The 20975-nt window shown below is 38.6% G+C and overlaps 2 protein-coding genes across 5 annotated transcripts in view; one reads left to right on the forward strand and one right to left on the reverse strand.

Annotated features, from left to right (window-relative positions):
- The window catches only part of Strn3 (striatin, calmodulin binding protein 3), a 107168-nt gene extending 101519 nt beyond the window's left edge, over nucleotides 1-5649 (forward strand). For all 4 annotated transcript variants that reach the window (XM_005376966.2, XM_013510383.1, XM_005376968.2 and 1 more), the window contains 2 exons: nucleotides 3756-3842; nucleotides 3923-5649. In XM_005376966.2, coding sequence (XP_005377023.1) covers nucleotides 3756-3842; nucleotides 3923-4092 — 257 coding nt within the window. In that variant the 3' untranslated portion in view covers nucleotides 4093-5649. The remainder of the gene's footprint in view (nucleotides 1-3755; nucleotides 3843-3922) is intronic.
- Nucleotides 5650-8248: 2599 nt separating this feature from the next.
- Coch (cochlin) lies at nucleotides 8249-19364 on the reverse strand (the record flags this gene model as incomplete). Its single annotated transcript, XM_013510384.1, is given in 9 exon segments — nucleotides 8249-9130; nucleotides 11377-11893; nucleotides 12071-12297; nucleotides 12956-13059; nucleotides 15652-15799; nucleotides 15886-15930; nucleotides 17629-17691; nucleotides 18157-18290; nucleotides 19208-19364. Coding segments are annotated over 9 exon segments (1571 nt in total), but the record flags the coding sequence as incomplete, so codon positions are not given.
- Nucleotides 19365-20975: the final 1611 nt, after the last annotated feature.

The raw sequence follows: 20975 nt of genomic DNA on the forward strand, positions 1-20975 counted from the left end.
CCATGAAATTGACAAGTTAAACTTTGTTTTTTCTTATTCGGGTCTGGGGAGGAAACCCAGGGCTTTATGCATGCTAGGCATGTACTCTATCACTGAGCTGTATGCCTAGCCCTAAATGGTTTTAACTCAAATTTTTGCTTTAAGAATAGTGAAAATGTATGTTAAGTTTTATCCTTATACATAATTCCTTACTTATTATTTCTTCATGTCATCTTAGTTAATTATAAATCCTTCTATATTTGAAAAGTTTTCCTTCATATTCTGTTATGAATTAATACAGCAGAAGACAAGTCTTTCTTGGATTTGGCATTTTAGATATGTTTTTAAAACTTTATCAGTTCATGATATAGTGGGTATCATTTATTACCTTCTCTGTAGTCTTACCTTCTTTTTGTAAGGAAACGTAATTATCAGTTGTACTGATGTCAAATCAAATTTTAATTTAGCCACACTTTCATGTTGTGTTTGTGAGTTTGTTTTGTTTAGCAGTACCGGAAGCAAAGCCCAAGGCCTCAATGTCTAGGCAGACATACCAGCACTGAGCTATATCCCCAGCTCTCTTATTTGTTGAGACAGGGTCTTGCTAAGTTACCCAGGCTGGACTTGAACTTGCATTTATCCTGCCTCAGCCTCCTGAGTAACTGCCATTATAGGCATGTGCCACCATGCCTGGCTCTGTATGTGTATTGGTAAGGGCCTCTTTTTCATCTGTTATTATGTAGAATACTATATGAAATAGTGCTTGCTCTCAGAAGAGCTCTCACAGCTAGAGGGTCTACTTTGAGAAGAAGTTTAAAAGAAGGTATTGAAGGACTTTCAAATAAGAAACTTAAATCTTAATTGAGGGCTGGGGAATATAGCTCAGCAGCACAGTGCCTGCCTAATAAGCACAAGGTGCTGAGTTCAGTTCCTGGTACCCCACCCTCCAAATGTTTGTTTTGTTTTTGTTTTTTTTTCCTGGTGCTGGGAATCCAACTCACGACCTTGCACTTGCCAGGCAGGCGCTATGCTGCTGAGCTAAATCCCCAGCCCCCCGCCCCCGTGTTAATTGGAATATTATTACAGAGCAAATTATCACACGAGGTCACAAACTATACAGGCTTTTCTCTGGAAGTTAGATAGGACATGGCAGTAAATTTGTCTTCAGTCTTACATAAGATCCTTTTGTTAAAATAACATTTTCATGGACAGAATCCTTTTAACCCAGTAGAACATATTGGGAACCCAATGAATATTCATAGCTTTCATATTGCACAGGAAATAAAATTCACATTCGTGTATATGTTCCCAGTTTAATTCCATATCATACCAGTTCTTTGAGTCATTTTAATAAATGTCCTTTGTTGCAAGAATTTCCTTTGTGTTTCTGAAAAGATGTTTTGGGGATTAATGAAAATTTACACTGGCAAGGAGAGGTTCAGGAATTTTAGTAGTTGTACCAAAATACAAGTCTTTACAGACATTTTGCTAACTTAAATCAAGAGCTAGTCAATAAAAATTCTGTGCAGTGACAAAAACAAGGATGATGTAACCTTTCAAATTTTTTCCAGATCTACAATTCTTTCTGTTAACTAGTCTGGTAACTTGCCTATGGTGTGTAGATAGCAACGGGGGTCCAAGCAATGAAAAAATGGATCTCTCGTCACCTTTCTAAACTGACCTTGGCTCTCCACATCTGTCTTGGGTTACTGAGAGAGGACTGAAGTTTTATGTGGGCACCAGTAGAAGTCAGAATCCAACATGATCTAGCATTGCACATGTCTTTGTGTGGTTCATCTGATAGGATTACTCACATTTTGAAGTGACTGTGACAGTGTGAAAAGGAGGATAGATTCTGAATTAACTTAAAATACCATGGTGAGGATTAGTGAACAAGGAAGAAAGCTCAAGTTAAATTTGGAAAATTATAGCCTTCTATAAGAAATGGATAAATCTAGTGTTAGGTGAAAGAAGTTTTTGGTTTACAACATGGCACATTTAGCAGATACAGGATCATCCTCAGGAGAGAAGTCAGAACTAGGTCAGTGATTTAGGAGTTACTGTCATAAATGTGACATTTTAAAGGAAGCTAGTAATGCTAGTTTAACTCCTAACATTTTGACATTATTATCCTGGAGGCCAGTCATTTCATATGCTGGGTTTCTACTAACATTGAAGAGAAATGGACCAATAAGTTAAAGGCACTGTGTTTAATGATTTTTCTGTTCCCTGTTCATTAATCTTAATATTAATGAGAAGCAATTGTGGTTTCAGATGATGAGACTTTGTTAATATTGTCCTTAACTAATAATTGTTTAGTATTGTCAGAAATTGATACCACTCTGTAATTTTTGGCATAAAGTTTTCAGAATTGTGAATATCTTGTGGTTTTGTATTCAGGTCAGTAGTTACAGCACCAAACACATAACTCATGTCCCAACGTAAAATGTCATCAAGGCCCAGAGGCATAGCAAATGATTATAACTCAGATTTTGGAGGTCTCTATCTTTCATTAGGAGCACCCAGGGAATTTTAGTAATAGTAGTTGTACTACTATTTGCTACCTTTGCTGAGTAAAAGGGAAGCAAATCTTAGAAGTATCAATATTTGCTTTTTAATTCCCTTCTTTGGTGAATCTTCTATTTTTGGTTTGATTTGGTGTTTTGAGATAAGATCTCTTTTAAAATGTCACATGTATAGCTGAGGCAAATTCATGGTGATCCTTCTGCCTCAGCCTCCTGAATACTGTGATTACAGGCATTTGCCACCTTCCCTGGTGGTAATTTATTATGGTGAATCAATTTATTATGTTGCTTTCCATCCATCAAAAGCATATACTGCCAGTGTAGGATGCCCTTGCCCCAGTCCTTGTGCAGTACAACTCTGTATTCCCAACTGTCTAACTTGCTGTTGAATCTCATTTGCTTGCCCAGTCTTCTATTAAAGTATTCATTAAATGGCATTTTTTAGACCAGTGGTTTTGTTAATACCTGGGGAAATCTAGAATAATTTCTGTGATGTATTCCTGTCCCTTCTTTCCCTTTTTTATTTTGAATATGTAAAATAAAGAATAAGTAAATTTCAAAGAATCAATAAATTTGATCCTAGAAGCTTTAGGTGTGTATTTTCTGGTGACTTGTTTATCATTAACTCATGTGTATAAAATAATCTTAAGGTCTTTTACTAAGATTAATTTTAATTTTAGCTTAAATGCTCATAAGCCTTTGCAACCCTGTTGTTATCTTTTCCATTGTCTCTTGGATACCGTCAAATACATGTCACACAGATGTCTTTTCTCCAAGTAACTATATGGAAAAGTTCTGCATTAGAATTAAAATTCTCTTCTAAATACTTGTGTGGTAGATGTACCTTGAAAACATACCAAGTGACAGAAGCCAAACACAAAAAACTACATATTGTCTTAGTCCACTCATAGAAAGCGTCCAGAACAGGCCAGACCCTGGAAAGCAGATTAGTGCTGCAGAGCTTGGAGGCAGAGACAAATGGGAAGTGACTGCTTAGTGAGTATAGTTTCCTCTTTCCGTGACGAAAGTGTTCTGAATCCTGGTGGTGGTAATAGTTGCACATTGTGAATATTCTAAAAGCCACTGAATTGCACATTCTTGAATGTTTAAAATGGTAAACTTTATCTTGTATATATTTTTACCACAATAAACAGTATTGTTAAAGGGATTATTTTTGCTTGATGCTGCAGTGGTCTCAGTCTTTTACATTAGTATTTTTGGAAATTTAATCTTCCTTGTTACGTTTTACAGGTAAAATGATCCATTCTATGGTAGCTCATTTGGATGCTGTTACAAGTCTAGCAGTAGATCCTAATGGAATCTATTTGATGTCTGGAAGTAAGTCTGAACTTTGTACCACCCATAAACTTTCACAAAGAATCATTACTCAGTAACAAGCTTTATTTGTCTCTTTACAGGCCATGACTGTTCAATTAGATTATGGAATTTAGACAGCAAGACATGTGTGCAAGAAATAACAGCTCATAGGAAGAAATTGGACGAGTCAATTTATGATGTTGCTTTCCATCCATCAAAAGCATATATTGCCAGTGCAGGAGCTGATGCCCTTGCCAAAGTATTTGTGTGAATCAGCAGAAACTCTCATCATGACAAAGGATTTGCTTGGACAAAAGGAGGGTCTGCATCACTGCCATCAAAAAGGTTACTGGATATGACACTACATGTGATCTGCCTGGTGAAGGCATTTGGGGCAGGCATAAATTAGTGGAAATCACATCTTAATGTTAGGGTCATTGACTTCACTGTAATTACTGTACTTTGTGGGACAGAAAGAAAAAGGACTCCAGTAATCATGCTGGATATGAACTGAGCATATGTTTGTTTGTTTGTTTGTTTGTTTTGGGTGTATTTAAGCCAGTGTGGAGTCTGATCCTACAAAGACTCTTTTTTTGGGACTCTGTGTGCTGCCTTAGGGTTAGGAATGTGGTGCTCTTGATGGGGGGAAGTGAGCTCCAAGAGTAGCTTTTTTTTCATCTCTTAGTAATCTTACGTTTATCAATTGAATGCCACAGATTCCCCTTGAAATTTATTTTGCTTTAAAAAAAAAAAAGGAAAATTTAACTTAAAATATTTTAGCATTAGTTGCACAAAATGTTTGGATAAAATTCTAGTTTTTATAAGTCTTTTTATATATTTAGGCTGTCACAACAGTGCTCAAGATTGTATTGAAGTTTTTCTGCATTATACAACCCTAAAACACAGAGATCTCACTGACCAGCTGCCCATAACCACTTTCTTTTCTTCTTTTGCCTAATACAGCTCAGTTAAGTCCTTCATAAAGATGCTAAATCACCTTCATCATCACATAAATGTCTTCATGAACCAAGGACTATTAAATGTATTAAAATGAAACAATGGGGTTTAGTACTCCAAATGAACTCTTAAAAAAACTAATCTTGGCATCCTATCACTATGTGATATTTTGTACATCTTACTGTATTTACAAGTTTATTTATCAAGGATTATCCATCTTGCTAATGGCCTATTATTTATTTCACTTTTTGTTGGTCTTTATATCCTTTTATTAATGTGCTAAAGAAACCTGTATATCTATTTTGGGATTCTTTGAATAGTCTAAAATAGACTAAAAATGGAATATTTTATAGTTTAAGTTACAAATCCAAGGTGTTTTCCCCCAAGATACTTATCTTGGTTTACCATGATTCCAAGCAAAATTTTCTTGTTTAAAAATATTTGGGGTAAAATTTTATTTACATTTCAAATAGGGTACAAAAATGGTTGAATCAGAATACAAAACCTGCTGTGTTTGGACTAGTTTTCCCTGTTTTATTTTTTTAGATGTGCTTAATTTTATGGTGTAACTAAAGATTTTGTTTGTGTAATGCATGATTAAGACAATAAAGTATTTTTTCTAGTCTTCCAAAAACTTTTCTGATCAGTTTGCGAGTTTTGATGAGTTTTGTAAGGTTTTTGTTTTACAAACTATGAATCAGCAAATTTTTAAGATTGTACCACAATGCAAAAAGTACAGCTATTGAAAAATAATGTATATAAAATGCATATAATAAATATTAAATTGTGTACCTGTATGTTACTGTTGGCTACATCATTTTATGTTGAATAATAAAGTGCAATATTCTCCATAATTAAACTAGGACAAGGAGATGGTTTTTTAGTGAGTCCTTCATTTTTATGCTGTTTTTTTTAATACTTTCTACTGCTTGTTGGTAGTCTACTAAAGACAGAACAGTAACAGTACTAACAGCATCTTTTTGAAGTATTTCACTCCACTTGGCAGGATTTTAAAAATCATTAAAATATGTTAGATGATTCAGAATAATTTTTAAAAAGATGCAGTTTTAATAACTTAATGTTGTTTATTAAATCTGAATTTCATTTAATAATGATGTTGTCCTATCTAGCCATACCTATTTCCATAAAAAAAGTTCAGCAAAGAATATACTGCATTATTCATTAGTTAAAAGTTGTCCTTGTAAATAAGGTTAAGGATTATTATCTTAAAACTTTTTCCTTCAACAGGTAATGTCCTTTTTTGTTGAAGGCAATTGTAAATGGAATTAGAAGAGGGGTACTAGAAAACGTACATAAAAATTCTATTTGAATTCCTGCTGCAAAAAAGTAAATGACATTGAGTGTAATTGAGACACATGGCAATTCTAGTTATGGATGATGAAACATTAAGACTTTTAAAAACTTTTTAAGAAAAATCTTTGGTGATGGTTTTTTTCTTTTTTTGAGACAAGGTCTCCCTATGCAGTTTAGGCTGGCCTCAAACTTGGAGCAGTCCTGCCTCTTCTTCCTGAGTACTGGGATTATAGGCATGTGCCACCACGCCCAGCCGGTTGTTTCTTTTCAGGTTGTTTCTATTCTACTAATGAACAAAGTAAAGAGGCACCCCCATACCCGCTTTTCCAAATCTAGTATTGTTTCTGGCAGCTATTCTGATACATTGCACTATTCTTCAACAGTAATGTGGTTGTCATTGTAGTGCAAAAGTATTCACCTCTTTTGGGATACGTTAAAACTGCAGTGAGTAAAAATTAGTATGCATATTCATTTCACTATTATCTACTTTGGTGTTAGGTATTTAAATAGATTGGTATGTATATGTTCATTTTTGTCTTACTTAGGTTTAGTATGATAGATTAATGTATGATAGATTAGTATGTATGGTTATTTTCCTCTTACCTACTTAGGTTGAATTTTTCTTACAGTATTAAATATTTGGAAGAGCCTAAAGGATCCAAAAAGAATGTCTTTTAATTTAATGTTGTATCTGTGATGGAAAATGATGTAGATTATTTTAACTAAATTGGAGGATTTTTTTTTTATGGGTACCGGGAATGGAACTCAGGACCTCACGCTTGCTGGGCAGGTGCTGCACCACTGAGCTATATCCCCAGCAGCTGGAGGATTTTAGGGTATTACACAACCTTAATATGTTGGCTTTTTCTCGAAGTGCAAGATTCTGCTGCTTCTGTACTTTTTCATTGTTAAGACAGAGTCTCACTATATGTAGTTTAGGTTGGAATGAAATGACTGTGTCGCTCAACCTGGCCTGAAACCCCTCAGTCTTCCTGCCTCAGCTTCCTGAAGACTGGGATCACAGGCATGTCACCAGGCCTGGCTTTATATATATATATATTTTTATTTTTATCAAACTTAGCTACTGAAAACTAACATCACATTTCATGTATTAAAATTATAAAAGAGCTAGTGTACTTGAAATTTAGGCATGTCCACTGCAGTTAAGTTGTAGTTCATGGTTTTAAAAATTCTTTATGTCCTTGTGTTAATAACCTTTTATCCTATTTTACCGAAATGACTGACAGTAACTTGAAGTTCTGATTTGTGTTCTTATTCCTGTAAAAATCGGTAAAAGTGTTAGCTTTGGATTCCCTAAGCTTCGAGGTTGTATTAATGTTTCATGCCTGTCATTCCAGTGCTTGGGAGGCTAAGGTGGAAGACTGAGGCACGAGGACTGCTACAAGTTTGAGGCCAGCCTGAGCTACATGGCGAGACCCTGGTTTTATAAATAAAAGTTTATTTTGGTACTCCTGGCTGAGAGTTTGGGATCTGTGTACTTGGGGGGAGAACAAGTTACCCTTTTTATTAATGGGAAAGAGGGAAGTTACTGCCTTCATTGCCCTTTTCATCCAGTATTCATGTACTGTCAGAGGTGAAGTTCTGTCTCCCCCATGCATACCCTTTTACTCTCTTTGCATGGGCTATCTAATTGTTAGACTGCAAAGATTTAGTAGAGTATTATTCCAGCTAGTTCATACAGTTTTGAGGTTAACTGTGGGGTTGCAAAGTTTCAGTTAGGAGGGGTGTGAAGTGAGGTAGAGTGCACAGGTGGATGGAGAAAAGGACAGAGCCTGTTTTTAGAGAAGACAGATAGTAGAGCACCTCTTTGTGGGGGAGAGGCCCTCTGAACTAAGCCACTTTTCGGGAGTTTTGATGCTGCACTTAGACATAAACCTCACAAACAGCGTGAGTAAAACAGTTACAAAACACTTCTCTTGAAGCAAACGCTCAAAAGCATGTTACAGTGTTTAACCTAGTACTGCCTGCATATAATGCCTAAAAACAGTAGACATCCAGTAAAGAAAATTACATTTAATATTGTATGATTTGAGAAAAGCAATTCAGACTGGTCTGTGTACCTCAGTAAATACAAAATGTTTATCATACTCTGCAGAGAAACATGCAGTAATAAAAGTAAAGCAGCTTAGAATAAGTCACTAGTAATTTTATTATTTATTCAAACTACAATATTTTCCCCCTGTATTTCTATTTGAATCTCTTCAAAAACCTTGCTATCTCCTCAGTTCTTCAATGACTGGCTACAAGCCAATACTCTATATCTCTACACATATAAAATTAAGGATATAAATAGAAAAATACCTGGCAATCCTATCTTTGTATATTTTCATTTGTAAGTTATGAAAGTACTCAAATTTGATGCTCATTTCCTTTCCATGTAGCCTATAATTATAGTTTTTTAGTGTGTGAAGTAACAGCTCTTGTTGATAGGTTTTAAGAGAACATTCACTTGGGTCACACTATACTTGAACCTTGCTCTTATACAGTCAGTAGAATAATTACAGAAAGAATGTTGTTGTTGGTCTAAGAATCAGATGCTTTTATTGAGCTATGGCACTTGCATATCTGTACATTTTATAGGTATATTAGAACTTTTTAAGATTTTAATCCATGATAGCTCTTTTTTCCTGAATTTCTAAGGGCTATGGTTATGTGAAGCCTCAGTCAAAAGTCTAAGTTGTAATTAGAAGGTAGTAACTTTAAATGAATGTTTATTTGCTTTAAAATAGCTGTTGACATGTTTAGTATATCTGATTGTAGTATGCTATAGTATTTCAGTATAAGAATACAATTTATACATTAGATCTCCTTGTATTTTTTGCTGTTACCAAAATACCACCATTATTGTTGAGATTCTAAGAAATCTCTACAGATGCCTCTAATGATATCAGAAACAATTGGTTGTAATCCTGTGAACTCTCTTGTGAAGAATGCATGTGACTCCTTTGGTTTAGAGGCCATATCTTTCAGGTCATCCAGAGGTGCCCAGGCTACACCTACAGAGAAAATGGTGATACCTACAACAGAAATATTTTAAAATGAATAAATAAATAAATATATATATATATCATGAGAAACATGAATATTTCAAAATGAATCAAACATTCTATTTATATCTATATAATTACACATACATTAATACATGGTTGCAGAGAAAACTGCCTAGTAATTTCTGAAAAACTGACATTTGCCATATTGCTGGGTAACTTTACAGTCATTGTGGTGAGAGTTTGGTCAAAACCACAAGTTTGATATCAAAAACACACTTGAAGTTGGGTGTCCCTTTATAACAATATATTTAGTAAGCTGGAGTAAAAACTTCGTTAATCTGATACACAGTATCCTTTAAAAATCCTACAGAACACATAGGTGGTTTTAAAAAACATGAAAATTTCCCCTCTGAGGTTGGCATGAGAAAGGACCGCCTGAGCCTATGTAACTAAACACTGCTGAAGTCCTAATCAGCCACTGAACCGAGAGAATGACACAAAGGTAAGTGGTGAAAGTTTTCAAAGGTTGCGTTGTTTGGGGAAAGGTGTCTAGTTTATAGTTACTTTGAAAACTATCAGTAAGAATTTGCTAGTCTTCAGTCCTAAAGGAAAGAGGGATTTATGTGAAGCCGGAATAATTTCAGTTGCATTGAGCATTCCATCTGCATTTCCTTGAGCTACTATAAGACTTTTAATACCACTGCAGATTTTGGTTAGGGTGACATTTTCATTAGTTGGATTCATACTGATGATAATTGACATCAGTTCTGATTGCAGATGTATTGGTTCAGCAGATTCTTAGGGGAGACTACTATCTCTTTTCTGCTACATGATAATCCCTTTATTATCTTGAGTTTCTTAAAAAGTGTGATCTGGCCCTAAAAGCTAAAAGTTTTGTAGCTTCTGTGACTCATTAAGATAATTTCATGAGGGGCTGGGGATTTAGCTTAGCAGCAGAGCACCTGCCTGGCAAGCGCAAGGTCGTGAGTTCGGTTCCCAGTACAGGAGAAAAACCAAAAAAAAAAAAAAAGATAATTTCATGGAATTTGTAGTATAGCCCAGCCTTCTTAGATTTAATCACTGGGTAGTATTTGAATTTTGTTTGCTTTAGTTGAAATATAATCCTACTAGCCATAAACTAGTTCAGTATTTCAGAGAGTGACAACAGGTACGTCTTCAACAGTTAGTTGCTAATGTATAAAAATACTTTTTGTAAGTCAGATGTATTATTCAAATTGCCTGTAGCAGTTCCCTGTCATACTTAGAAGTACACTGGTACCTTGGTTCACAAAGACTTGTTTGCAAACAATTTGGCTCACAGAAGTGTTTGGCAGAATTTTGTTTTTGTTTGCACACTGCATCAGGTGACAAGCACAACCGTGGCCATCTTTTCTAAAATTATGTAGAACAAATCAAGTTCATGAACCTACGTATGGCTGTATTTCATCAGTATTCATAAAAATATATAATACATACGAGGAGAGGTCCTGATATATAGAAATGAAACAAAGTCATTAAGAATTAAAGTGGGAAAAGGAGATGGCAGAGGAATACATAAAAATTTGAGGCTGTTCCTGCTCCTCTTCCAAGTTACTGAGTTATTTCCCCAGAAAGGGAATCTTTCTGCTGGCTTATTTGCTCTCAGCAACACATTATGCTAATATAGTGAATGAGCCCTTTCAAAAAGAAATACTAAATTTGGGGTGAAGAAGAAATTTTATACCCTTTCAAAACACCAAAACACCAATGTATATTATCTCAAGGAGAAAAAAAATTCAGGAGAAGTTCCAATGGGATAGGATTAAACTTTTATTGGAGACCTTATCGTCTTAGAAAACTCTTGCCAGACTAAAATCTACTAAAACAGGTTAGGATAAATAATTAAATGGTAAGTTGTAGGTATAATTTATTTGAGATAGATTCCAAGTTTGAGCCAAACATAAGCACCAGTGATTTAAATTCTCAACACATGACAGTTCTCTTTGCATTTCTAATAAACCAGTGGTTAGGTGTGTGGACTCTGAAGCCAGAAAGTCCGGGTTTGAATCCTTGCCACTTAACAGCTGTGGCATTCTGAGGAAGTCTGTTTGCTCATTTGTACAATGAGATGAACAGGACTGCTCTGATGATTAAGTCAGCTAATACTGGGTGAAGCTTGTAGAACACTGTCACACTGCAGGTGTTTGTTCAGTAAAGTGCTTAACTTTGTGTTTATTGTGAACACTTAGAACCCTTTCTCAGTTCCATTCCCATACAAAGGAAAAGCATCTCACCTGCATCATGTGCTGCAGCAGCAGGGCCTCGGACATCATCATAGGACTGCCCGTCAGTGACGATCACCAAAAAGTTCTTGTTGGGACTGTCCCTCACAGGACCAAACACATTTCTAACAGTGAAGGAAATGGCATCACCAGTAGCTGTTCCTCCACTCATGTAGCGGATGCTCCTGATAACAGCTAGGACATTCTCTTTGGTGCTATAGTCAGTGAAACTGAACTCTGTGCGCTGGTCGTAAGTGAACTGCACAGCGGCTATCTTGGCACCAATGTCCGAGATTTCAAAAGCCTTGGCTATGTTGGAAACAAATTCAAGCATAAGGCGGAAATTACTATCCCCAACACTGCTGGAGCCATCAATTAGGAAGGCGATGTTCACTGAGTTATAACAGGTCTTGCTGCACATCATTTGCTCGTGAGAGCAGAGCTTCTGTACCAGAGGCTTTACATACTTTGTGGTGCCGAACCAGTTGGGCATGTGGTAAGAGAAGAAGCCATTATTCCGACAGACAGCCTAATGGGGGAGATAGTAAGATATTCAAAAGGATCAAAAATTGTTTCTTCTGAAATTGTGAAAACATTAAATCTTGAGTGTTCAAAGTTAGTCTAGATGAGGGCCAGTCAGCACTACAGTCAGAGGTCCAAAGTTGAATCTACCACCACCGCTGAAGATCGCCCTTCACCACCTTACCTTGTCAACAAATGCAACATCCTGAACCATCCCCAGCTCTTCAGGGATAGGCTTGGCCACAGAAACTATGAATACATTGACTCCAAACTCTCTGGCCACAATTCCTGCTTCCTCAATGTCATCAGAAGGCCAGCCATCAATAAATACCACCACAACTTTGGGGATCCCTTTTCTCATTCCAGTGTCCACTGTGAAGAATTTCTGAGCAGTGTGCTTCAAAGCTTTTCCTAGGTTTGAAAATGAAGCAAATCAGCATTTAACACACTTAAATGACATTGCTGTTTCCCTGGAGAACTTGGCACCAGTAAGAACTTATATGGAACTTGAGTCTAAAATAGATAAATCAGTTAGGAAAGTTTACCCTTTAGGCCTATTTTTTTGTCTTCACAACCCACACTTCCTCCTCCACCTACTAGAAGCCTCGCTTCCTTAACCTCACATTGGTCACCAGAATTGACCCCTACTCCTGTCACATGCCCTCTTGCTCCCTGCTGACTGCTGAGTACCTGTAAGGACTCAGAAGGAGAAGTCTCTCCTCAGAGGGTCACTTGTGCTACTCTAATTCTTTCTGCCACATCTGCATTCACTAGTCTGTTGATCTTTGCTGCTACTTGGTGTTACAAAGTATTTCTCTAGAGTGATCTCTGGCCTGTCCCATGTAAAGATTATATATCACAATGTTTTCATTTTTTAAAATAGTTGTCAATTATCTCCTTGGTATATTTTCCATTGTAAATTGAATATTTATCTCAGGTGATCAAATGCAAACCAAGCCATGATTTCAGCACCAGGAGGAAGAGCTTTACATCTGCTTATCCAAAATGACATTGTTTTACATGACTGATCACCAATCACCCTCTACCACATTGGCCAAAGTTTACTTACCTGTATTGGAATTACCCCCTCTGAAACCTACTTCCTTTATGGCAAACAAAACATCTTTGGCTGATGTAAAGTTTTTCAAGTAAAATTCTATTTTGGGATGTTCACTATAATTAAAAAAAGAAAAGTTATCCAGGGAGGCAAAATAAGCAACATCAGATGCCAAATAAAAGCTTTTAAATCAGACAACACCAAAGTTCTGTTTTTAATCCTACAGGATCTACTCAACTAAGGTACTGCATACTGACTTCAATTACTGGGGATATTTCACAAATGCAATATATAATTGCTACATTGAGAGTTTATTATATCCTCAATAATACAATACATAATAGACATAATTTCATTTCATCATGTCTGAGATACCAATTATTATCCTGATTATATAAATGAAAAAGGCTCAGAGAGCACCTAGTTCAGTGACGGCAAGCCTTTTAGAGCTTTAAGTGGTAATAGCCAGCCAGCTGGTGTGTGCCATACGTTCACCACCACTGACCTAGGGAACCTGCCCAATAAAACATAGCTGGATTGTACAGTCAGGGCTGTATGGCTCCAGAGTCTATGCCTAAACAATATGTACAGCACCTGAAACCCACCTTGGCCCAGGGGCTCAGGGTTAGTGGAAGGCTGCAGAGTTGGTCGCAAGGTACCACGGAGGAAGCTGGTTGTAAGACTAGGTCTGCTGCAGTGAGGGACCTTGGATGTACTCAGCAGCCTGAGTCTATTACCCTAGGTCTCTGGTCCGAAGGGACAGATTCAATTATACTAAGACCAAAACTATAAAAATGAAAAAAAGTTACAAGGGTATGAATTACATTAAATTTTTCTTATAATAAATGATAATGACATTTGCCAATCAAGATTATATGTAAGAGGTTTACTATTAGCTGGGTGTGGCAGCACACACCTATATGTACTCCCAGGTACTTGGGAAGTTGATGTAGGATGACTGCTCAAGTGTAATAGGCCAGCCTGGGCAACACAATAAGACCCTTTAAAAAAGAAAAAAAATGTATGTGTGTATAAACATGCACATGTGTATAAAACATGTGAAAAGTACTGCAGGGGACTTGCCTCATGGGCTATTAAAATGTACAATAAAGCTATAGTCATCAAAACAATATAGAGAGGCCAGGTGTAGTGATTTACACTTCTAATCACAGCACTTGGAAGGCTGAGACAGGAGGCTCTCCAAGAGTTGAAAGCCACCCTGGGCTACATAGCAAAACCCTGTCTCAAAAAAACAAAAAACAGTAGAGAGGATATAAAAATTAGCATAAATCCAGGTACGGTGGTATATGCCTGTAATCCCAGCATTTGGGAGGCTAATAAGGCAGGAAGGTTGCTGCAAGTTCAAGGCCAGCCTGAACCACATGGGGAGACCCTATCTCAAAACAAAACAAAGAAATAGCATATGAGTCTGGGCACGATGGTGCATACTGCATATCTACGATCCCAGCTACTTAGGAGGTTGAGGCAGAAGGATTACAAGTTCAAGGCCAATCTGGCAACTTAGAAACCCCATTCAAAAAAATAAACAAAACAAACAAGAGAGTATATGGGTCAAAGAAATACACTTCACCTGTGTGTAAAAATGCTATTATAGGGCTGGGGATATAGTTCCACAGAATACCTTCCTAGAATGCTTGAGGCCTTGGGTTCAATCCCTAGCATCACACACATGAAAAGCAATGGAATAAGGTGAGGGATAGGTAAAATATGTAAAAAACAAATAGTCATCTCACACCAAAAAAAAAAAAAAAAAAAAAAATTCTTACGAGCAGAGCCAATTTTAAGACACAACAAATGAAACATAAAATAGTGCTTGTAATAGTTCTGGTGAGTCCTTGTGAACTCTTACTGTAGATAGTAATTTCAAACTAGCTCATCTATTCAGAAAGCAACTTCGTTATATTTCAGAAGCTTTAAAACTGTCAGAGCCTCACATATAGGAAGCTAGCTAATGAAATAATCAGAGATGGGCACAAAGATGATATAAGGATAATGTCATAGTGTAATATGTAATGGTGAAAAAGCAATGCAAGAATGGTTAAATGGCCATGCAAAGGATTATGTGAAATGTCACCTTTTGATGAGTACTTGTGATGAGAAAATGCTCAAAATACTAAGAGATGAGAGGATGTAAGAGACTTACATCCTTTTGAAAAGGAGAATAATGGCAAGAAAGACAGGAACAGACACATCACTGCGTCATTCTGAGAAAGAGGAACTGGGAACTGAGCAGAGTAGATCTGAGGGATTGTGTCAGCAACAGGACTTTTCCGTCTACCTTCCATCGTAACAGACAAGTACAGCAGACAAGTCTCCAAATCCTTTCATTCCTAAAGGAGGACCTCAGATCTACTCAGTCTGCCCAGGCACTGTTTTGTGATGCTGAAGGTCCAACCCAGGACCTCATACACACCAGGCAAGCACCTGCCCAGGTAATCTTCAATCTTCAATTTATAGTTTAGAAATATGGGGCTGGGGATTTAGCTCAGCGGCACAGTGCCTGCCCAGCAAGCGTGAGGTCGTGAGTTTGATTCCTGGTACCGGAACCTCCCCCCTCAAAAATATATAGTTTAGAAATATTCCTTGTCCACAACTCAGCGTGACTGTACTAAACCAGAATGAGTGTACCAGACTGATAATCTGGCCTTCAAGGCATCAGCCCCCTCTCCTTTTAACAAGGTTGGTACCTGGCTTGAACAAGGCCCACATGCGGTCCTTCTGTTCCAATTCCCAACATCAGCGCCACCTTTCCAACAAAATTCTTCTGTAAATTAAAGCGGCGCTGCCCAATATTGAAGCTTCCATCAATTAGAAATGCAATGTCTGCTTTACAGTCTGTGAATATCAAACAGGTTCTCTCGTTAGCAGTCTCAAGAAGAGACGGGAAATGCGATTTGCACAAATGAGTATCTCATTTTTACCTTTATTGCCCGTTTTCTTCTCAGGTGTTTTCTTCAGTCGTTTGCCTGAAACAAAAGCACCTGGCATTAGCAAGAGACTTTTTTGTTTTTGCAGTACTGGGCATTGAATGCAGGGCCTGGGGCATGCTAGGCAAGTGCTCTACCACTAAGATGTGTCTCTAGCCCTTTTAAAAAATTCTGAAACAGGCTTGCAGCCCAGGCTGGCCTAGAACTTGTGGTCCTCCTGCCTCAGCCCCTCATGTAGCTGGGATTACAGGAGAGGAGCACCTGGCTAGGCGTGTCATTCTTTTTGTTCTTTTCCCCCAATACTGGGGATTAAATCCAGGGCCTTTACACGGAGCTACACACTAGCCATTCTTTATTCTGAGACAAAATCTTGCTAAGTTGCTAGAATGCCTAGGCTGGACTCAAACTTGAGACCCTGCTGCCTCAGCCTCTCATAGTGCAGGAATACAGGAAAGTATCAGAAGTGTCACTCTTGCAAAGATTTTTTTAAACATTTCCTCATGGTTTTCTGGACTGGGGAAGCAATATCCCAACAAAGAAATGCCATGGGACTATAACAGGCCTACATATCTGATCTGCATTTGAGCTAAGACTTCAAAGTTCCAAACCCAGAACTGATGCAGGATTGGGAACTCAGAGCCTAAAGTTCTTAACTTCTTTGACCATACATACTTACTCAGGAGGCTGAGGCAGGAGGACAGCAACTTAGGAGCCAGCCTGAGCAACTGAGAGAGACTCTGTCTTAAATAAGAAGACATGGGGATGTAGCTTAGTGCTCCCTGGTTTTAAGCCCCAGTTTTTAAACAGTCTTTAAAAAGGGGATCCCTGGCTATTTCTTATAGTAGACACACACCAGTCCTTTTATTCACAGGACAGTGCAGTAATTAAGGGAATTTAATGAAGCAAATGAAACAGTAAAGTTCATGTTCTTTTACTTTGGCAAGTTCTTAGGCAGCTTCTGTGAGGTCAGGTAAGACTTCAAGAGAATAACTGAGAGCACAGTTTATAGTCAAAAACACAAGAAGGAATCTGAAATATAAATTTGAGTATTTCTGGCCAGGTGTAGTGGTGCATGCCTATAATCCCTGTACTCAGGAGGCTGAAGAAGATAGGATCACCCCAAGTTCAAGGCCAGCCTGGGCTACATAGTGAGACCCTGTCTCAAAAAAAAAAAAATGAATAAACAAGTATTTCTGGGCATAATATATCAGTAAACATAAGGTATTTATTTTGTTTCTTTTTTGTGTTGCTGACCCTTGTCAACTTGACTGGATTGAGAAATGCACAGGAAATTAGTAAAGCACATTTTCAGATGTGTCCGTTAAGAGTGTTTCCACAAATGATTGGCATACGAGACAGTGAACTAAGGAGGGAGACCTGCTCTGACTATGGACAACACTATCCAACTGAGTAGGGGCCACATGGAAGAAAAGCAGCAGGAGGAAGCCATCAGCGCAAGCTCTAGCTTGCTCTCTGCTTCCTGGCTGCCTTTCCTCTGCTGCGCTCTTCCACCACGATGCTTCTCTCAACACAGGCCTATAAGCAATGGAACCGGCTGCCCATGGACTGAAACCTCGGAAACCCTGAGCCAAAAGACCTCTGTGCTCCATTATAAAAGTTGTTTCATCAGGTATTTTGCCAAAGTTTTAAAGGAAAGCTTCCATCAATAACATGCTTCTTTATCATTTCCAAATGCAGTGCCAGGCAACCAGGAGATACAGATTCCATGTTTCATACCTGTTTGTGGACGTGCTGTGGACACTGCCTGTCCCGTGGCTTCTTGGGTACTACTTTTGCCTTCTGTTAAAATAAAGATAAGTCTATTTTTTCCTCTTCCTTCTTCATCATCAAGGCATTATGAATCTAATTTAGGGTTTGGATAATAACTGTAATAGGGTAATGGCGAGAATCAGTAGAAACACTGTGCTGCATGTGAGTTTCAGAGAGCCCAAATGGAATCTCATCTACTATACTTAAAAGGATCATCAAAAATGAGTTCACTAGTTCTGCAGTTTAGTGTTACTTGGTAAGTGTCCAGGCACTCTGACTACAGTCAATTTAAGTTTCTACTGCTTTCCCTATTCATCTGTTTGGCTTGTGTGATATGTGAAACTTTCTGGTTTCCTGGCTGTACCCACAGTTAACCTCTTCCTGACCACAGGTTTTCCAATCAGATTCAAAAAGTGTGGCCAAGGAAAGAAGAAAACTTTTTTTTTAGGGAGGGGGCAGTATTGGCCAAAGTGAGGACAATAAAATTGTACCTACTAGTCACTGTGAAAGAAGCAGACCATCTGGAAAGTGTTTGAGACCGGATGCCATTGGCATCCACGGAGGAATAGTTTTCTCGACCAGGTAGGCTGTACACTCGCACAGGTCCTCCTGAGATGCTGATTACTCCCCTACAACACAAGAGTAACAGTTGAGACACTATCTACACTTTTTCAGGGCATTCAATTGACTCATAGTACCACAATGCATATACTGCTGTCATTAATCAAGAAAATAGTTCAGCAGGGAAGTCATCTAAGCATAATTGCAGCCTTGTCAATACCTGCCTACATAGGAACAAATCCTGCTTGGGGAAATGGTTTTTTGTTGTCAAATTTCTTCCTTTTTTTTTTTTTTTTTTCCAGTACTAGGAATCAAACTCACGACCTCACCCTTGCCAGGTAGGCACTGTGCTGCTGAGCTAAATCCCCAGCCCCTGCTGTCAAATTTCTTAAGCGTTGATAAGGATACAAATGCATTAATTAGCCTGTTCCCTACAACTGAGAAATTCGGTTAATAAAGGGTGCCAAACATTTAGGTCCCTAAGATATTCCACAGGCCCTTGGATTGCATTTAAAAAAGAAAAAACATGTCACACTGGCCTTTCTACTGCAGGATAGCACAGCACTGGCTAACAACTATGACTTGGGCAAGATACTTAACAACTCTCTCAATTCAGTATCCTTATCTCTAAAGTGGAGTAAAGTTGTACCTACCTTGGAGAATTGTGGTAAAAGCTAAGAAAACAGCTGGCACGCAGAAAAAAAAAAAAAAAAACCCTCCACAATATATGAAATAATTAGGAATGTTTCAGAACCTCAGGAATCTAACCACCAAGAAGTAATGCAATCTACCCTGTGTCAGAAAGCTTCCCTTGTGTACTTGGTGTTTCAAAGATGCCCTGGAAAACTCTGAAACTAAATCCATCTTCTATGGCCACAACTGGCACCAAAAGAAGAGGGGAGGAGAGTGGTCCAGATAGCTTAAAGTGGGAAAATCAGTAATTACGCTTGCATGTCCCCTCCCCTATGGTGGTCTTTGTGCTTACCTGTGCACAGCTGCGCCACATATGCTGGATACAGAAGCATAAACTATGTTCCCAAACACAGAGAACTCCTCAAGAGGGCAGCCTCCTGGGCAGAGGACATCTGCTTTCTCCTTCCTGATGTCCAGGCCTCTGGTAAAGCACGTGATAGCAATGGGAACTGAAGAGAAAGGAGGGAGTGTAACACAAACGTACGACCTCCTGGGGAGCAGTGGAGGAGGAACTAGGGAGTGAGATGTAACTTTTACTTCCCTAATTTCTACACTTCTACCAAGAATACTGATTTATGCACTGTTCCACACTATTCCAGATTTGAGCGACCCAAAAGCTTGTTTTCCGATTTAATTTAGTCCCCAGCCACCACAGAAATCTGTCACAATTTCCTCAGTTCTAGCTGTTTCAAAGCACATAACTGGAAATACATCAGACCTCGAGAATAACATTAGTCACTGAACATTTATTCATTCTAGAAATGTAAAAATCTCAACTCTAATAAAACTGTGCATATAGTTGAACGAGGTAAAAATAGTAAATTTGAACTGAGCTTTTAATGGAACATTTTCATAGAAATGTAAAAACCTAAGTTATCCTTCCCTTCACAGGGCCATTTGTTTTAGTTATCCTATAAACGCAGAGCCTTAAAAATCACACGTTCACTTAAGCAAACAACTACAATGATCCTTAAACTCACAGAATGTTATTTAAATGCACTGTTCGTTTTACAGATGAGAAAATTAAAGCCATGGGGCTAATTTACCCCAGGAATAGTCTACAACTCCCAGAGCACAGAACACAGGAAGTTAGTCCCGTCAGAATGGAGCATTTTTATCTTAATTGAACCTGATTATTTCTGCTCCAGATCTGTCCAAAGAGATATATCAGGCAATGAACACACTTTTAGAAAGCACTGTTAACACGCTCAAATTTTACCGTCATCCTGACTAATAATCAAAAATTTCACTAAAAGGATGCTAGGTAGAGACGAGCCCTCGGCAGTATGTAACAAGATAACCTAAATAGAAAACATTAATTTGGCAACGTACTATAGCTATGACACTGAGGCTACCGTTATTAAACACCGTTTTCCAAACCCAGGAAAATGTGGATATTCAAAACTCCTTGAAACAAACAAAGAAACCTCTCTTTTTTTCTAAGAGGAATACTGCGTGGTCACTGCCCAACGGAGCAGCTCGCCTCTAACAAAGACACTCTTGCGCGCACTGATATGGACTCAGGTCAGTGGAAAGGGCGGGTGTGGGCACACAGCTGAGCTCAGGAGCGCAGCAACTCTCCGGAGAACCAGGAAAGTTCAAATCGTAGTCGAAAGCAGAGGCCTCCTGCTTATTATCAAACAGCCCAAACCCTTCTCCCATTTTTGGCGGAGGAAGGCGCAGTACTGGAATTTGGGTCAGAGTCTGCCTTTGGCTGCTAACACCGACTTTACCGAGGACGCATGAGAACTGCGGCTGGGCACGATACTTACCCTCGTTCGCACTTTTCAGGAAAGACAAGCAATAGATTTGAGAAGAGCGTTTGTCTTTCACACGGTAGGAAAGCACACGGGACGGCACCCTCAGACAGGGGCCTCTACTCGCGCCACGAAGACTCTCCAGACGGGGGCCAGCCAACGGGCCCGCCGAGGCTGCTTCCCGTAAGGGCGACGAGCCCGCCTACGTGCGACCGCGACGTCGGCCGCCCTCTGCCGGGTACGACCCTCTGAAGGCTTCCCGACCGCAAGCGCAGCGGAACCCGCGGGGACGGGGCGTCCCAC

Source organism: Chinchilla lanigera, unplaced genomic scaffold, assembly GCF_000276665.1.
Source record: "Chinchilla lanigera isolate Chin_1 unplaced genomic scaffold, ChiLan1.0 scaffold00008, whole genome shotgun sequence".
Lineage (NCBI taxonomy): Eukaryota > Metazoa > Chordata > Mammalia > Rodentia > Chinchillidae > Chinchilla > Chinchilla lanigera.